Raw genomic sequence first — 4,416 nt, forward strand, 5'->3', positions numbered from 1 at the left:
ATTAGAATTGGTACTGTTTGAATTGTTATTGTTATTGTTACTGCATGTTCGTAACTTTTTAGTTTTGGTTATTTTTTTTTTCTTTTTTAGGTATCATGGATTCAAATTTCGTTGCGAGGGTTATTTACTGTTCTCAGACTGTGGTTTTGCCACTGTCTGTTAGTTGGAGTTTTTGTGGTTTGTGCAATTTGATTTGCACAAAGTTTAGTATGTTGAAGATTGGTTCCTTTGTGTTGAAATATGTTCTTGGCGGTCAATCTGGATGTGTATTGGCAGATGATCAGGACTTGAAGATGTTGTTTACTTGTTTGTCATTATTCAATGCTCAAATAGTTGATATTTTTGTTACTGACAGTGGTTCTAGTAGCAATTCTTTGTGTTCTGCTGATAGTGGTGGGATTTCAACAAGTGATTCAGCAATTGTTGAAAATGATTATCTAGGGTGTTATAAGGCTGAGGCGGAGAAGGTTTATTTGACCAAGGCTTGGGAAAGGTATATTGAAGGTGTTGGTCAAAGATTTGAAGGTGGTGTCATCGAGTTTAGGGAGAAGTTGTGCAAGTATGCTATTGAGATGGGTTTTAAGTTTGTGTATATTAAAAATGAAAAAACTCATGTGTATGCTGAGTGCTTTAAGAAGCTTTCTGATGGTTGTCATTGGCATGTAAAGGCGTATCTTTGTAGAGTCAATGGTTGTTTTTACATTAGGCATTTGGATAATGTTCACACATGTCGTGGTGTGATTCGGGAAACAAAGTCTGAAAGATTGGTTTCTCGTATTGTGAAAAGTATTGTCGTTGATGATATTAGGTCTAATCCTGGGAAGAGGCCAATTGATATTGTGAAAGACATTAAAAATAGCTATGGTTTAGATGTGTCATACCGTACTGCCTGGTATGCTAAGGAGTTGGCAAAAGATGTTGTTTATGGTGATGACAAGGAGTCATACAAGCAGCTTGTTTGGTATTTGAAATCTTTGGTATTGAGTAATGATGGTACTGTTGCGAAATTGCAAGTGGATGGTGAGACACAACGTTTTCAGAAGCTGTTTATCTGTTTTGGTGCTTGCAAGAAGGGATTCATGGCATGTAGGCCGATGCTTTTTCTTGATGGTACTTTTTTGAAAAACAAGTTCAAGGGCCAATTGCTTGCTGCTACTGGAAAGAACGGAAATGAAGGTAATTTATTTGCTTTTAATGTGATTGTTTTTTGTGAATTTGTTTTGTTTTCATTGTGATTTGAAGTGTTAAAACTGTCTGATTTAATTGCTACTGTCAGTTAGTAGCTTTCTTATAATGCTTTGTTTTTGCAGGTTTCTATCCTTTTGCCTTTGGAATTGTGGATTCGGAGACTGAAGATAATTGGACATGGTTCATGGAAAGGTTGGCTGATGTTTTGGTTCCTCAAAAGCGGATAGTTACTTTCATTACTGATCGGAATGCTGGTCTCATCAATGCTATTGCTACTGTTTTTCCGGGTTGGCCTCACAGTTTTTGTTTTCAGCATTTGAAACGTAACCTTGCAAATAGGTATCCGACAACAAACAATAAGTATATGCGTGAGAGGGTTTTATTTTTGTTCATGTGTTGTGCTTATGCACGTACTGAGGAGGCATTTAACTTATCTGCTGGGAAGCTGGAGGCAGAGGGTGGTCGTCCTGCTATTGACTTTTTGGCAGAAGCACCATATGAAAAATGGTCTAATGCGTTTTTTAAAGGTAACAGGTATGGGGAAATGTGCAACAATGTGTCCGAGTCATTTAATTTTTGGATTTTGGAGCTGAGGTCCCTCCCCATTTTAGATATGATTGAAGGCATTAGAACCAAAGTGATGGAGAATATGGCAAATCGAAAAATAGAGGCAGAATCGTGGTCTACTGAGCTTTGTCCTAATTTGGAACTGAAGTTGAGAGAGAGATCCAAAGTTGGTTTGCACTGGAAGGTGATTCGATCTTCATCTCATGTCTACCAAGTTGAAGGGAAGGTGACTGTGTGTGTAGATTTGGAAAAGAAGCTTTGTTCATGCCATGAGTGGCGTGTTTCAGGTTTCCCTTGTGCTCATGCTTTTGCTGCCATTCAGAGACATGGAGCTTCAATGTACAGTTTCATTGACAGTTATTTCAAGACGGAGTCTTTTAAGGGTTCTTATGAGTTTCCAATTTTTCCGGTTCCAAATATTTCTCAAGCATTATATGATTTTAGTCAAGATGCTATGATAGTTCAGCCTCCTATTACTAAGAGACCTTGTGGTAGGCCAAAGACAAAGAGGGCGAAGTCTATAGGTGAAGAAGCTGCTCGTGCCAGAAAGTGTAGTCGCTGCGGAAAACCTGATGGTCATAACCGGAAGACATGTAGAGAGCCAATTTAGTTTTATGGTTGCTCTAGGTTTTAGTAATAATGGTACTGCGTGACAGTTTATTGGTTTATAGGTTTTAAACAATTGAGGAAATTTTATGCATTGGCAATATGTGACTTGATTAATAGGAGCCCATTTGTAAATGATATTTTGGATAGATATTTTTTGTTACAGTTGCATAGTAACATTTTGTTACTATGTTGTTTTGGCTTTTGGAAATGATATTTTTTCATCTCTTAATTTTTGTTTATGTTATTCTTATGATTTTAAATTGTTGTGCTTGTTTTAATATGGTGGTTTGTGAAGTCCATGCATGTTTTGTGTTTCCCTTGTTACTGTTTTAATCACGTTTTTTGTTACTGCCTGGCAGTGGCAATTGCATATTGTTACTGCCTGGCAGTGGCAATTGCATATTGTTACTGCCTGGCAGTGGCAATCACATATTGTTCTATCGTTTGGCAGTGTCAACCTGTTAAGCATTTTAAAATTCAATATAAAAAAGACAAAAGAGTTCAACATAGAAATAAAATTCTGCAATATGTTTGAAACAAAAATACATAAACTTGAATTTTAAAACATAAAAAAGCAGTAGGTAAAGTCCTTCTTCGGCACAGCACAGAGTGTGATCAGTCCTTCATCTGGATTTTCTTGAAGGATTGAAGTTGCTGTGAAGTCCAGCTTTATTCATGGTTAATGAACCTTTCAATTACATTTGCTTTGAACTTTTGAATGTCCTTTTTTGTGATTTTGTTGTTATTCAGCTCTTCTTTTGAAACTTTGTCCATATAATACATGACAAAGACCCCACAATCCAATCTGCAAATTATAAAATTGAATGGCATCAGTTTAAGATTATTTTTTTAATAATTTTGTTGAAATTGATCTATATGCATATGGTAGACGACTTACGATGTCTCTGACTGCTGTGGACAAATTTTAGATTGGTGAAGTTCGTAGTCATTGCTGAAGTCTTTCAACCATCTGAGTGTTGCTTCATTGTCATCTGTGAGCTCAACTTCAGTGAATTTGAGCTCTCTTGCAGTGCTTCTTTTGTTTAGCTTTCTTCTTATTCTTGATTCTAGAATACTATCCGCTACTTCCTGCATGACATAGATCCAGCTGTCCACGCGCGCTTTCTGCATTTTAAAGTACATTGTTTTTAAGTCCATAGAATTTAGTTTTATGAAATCTAAACACATTTCATACCAGTCTTTGAGCTTTTTTGTAGCATATATCCATCTCGATCCTTCTTTGCTTCATGGGGTTGAAGTGAAGCCAATTTCCCGCATCCTTGTCCATCACAAGTAGTGTGTGATGAAAAGCTTCAGAAGTGACCATTGGGATGAATATCTTGTCCGACTTCCCCAAGCAATTAAGGAGAGGTTCAAAAAGGAATTATTCTATCCCCAACTGATCATCTTCTGCATCCTTAATCTGTTATTGAATTGCCACTGACTGTCAGTAACAATGATGAAGTCTTGGTTAATTTTGAGTAATGAAGTTTTAAATGAACTTACTGAAGCAAAGGTTGTGAGGAATGTTGACTTTGCAGGTGTTTCAGATTCTATTTTGTCCATTTCCTCTTGCAGTAGTTCTCCAAATGCATCAATCATCTGGTATGCAAGATTTAAACAATGTTAAGTAGTTTACAATAATTTTTACTCTTTAAATTAATTTGAGTTTGTGTAGAAATTGGTCTTACATTGTTTGTCACTGCATTGTCCATGATCAAGTTTAGAACATCTTGTCTAGAGACTGCACTGATTCCACCTTCTCCTTTCTGCCATAGTAAGGTGCTGCATAAACAGTATATTGTAGTCAGTAGCTTAAGCTATTGTTACTGCCTTGCAGTGGCAATCAGGTGTTTTAAAATTCAACATAAAAATGCAATAGTACCTGTGTGGGGCATTTGTCCAAAATTCAATTAGGAGTTGTTGAACTCTTTCATTCAATAATTTGAAGACCGGATACTTTGACCACTTTATGTTTTCGAGATTTGGTCTTTTTGCAGCTTGGAGTGTTAAGTCTGTATCACCTTCCTGGGTCAGGTCATCATCTTCTTG

General features: G+C 36.6%; 1 protein-coding gene across 1 annotated transcript; it reads left to right on the forward strand.

Annotated features, from left to right (window-relative positions):
* Window positions 1-209: 209 nt before the first annotated feature.
* Window positions 210-2,365, forward strand: LOC147293469 (uncharacterized). The gene is made up of 2 exons (XM_086231077.1): window positions 210-1,176; window positions 1,311-2,365. The coding sequence occupies exons 1-2, from the start codon at window positions 210-212 to the stop codon at window positions 2,363-2,365; spliced, it is 2,022 nt and encodes a 673-aa protein (XP_086087203.1).
* The last annotated feature ends 2,051 nt before the right edge of the window (window positions 2,366-4,416 follow it).

The sequence above is a fragment of the Dryas octopetala genome, chromosome 2, assembly GCF_963921425.1.
Source record: "Dryas octopetala chromosome 2, drDryOcto1.1, whole genome shotgun sequence".
NCBI classification, from domain to species: domain Eukaryota; kingdom Viridiplantae; phylum Streptophyta; class Magnoliopsida; order Rosales; family Rosaceae; genus Dryas; species Dryas octopetala.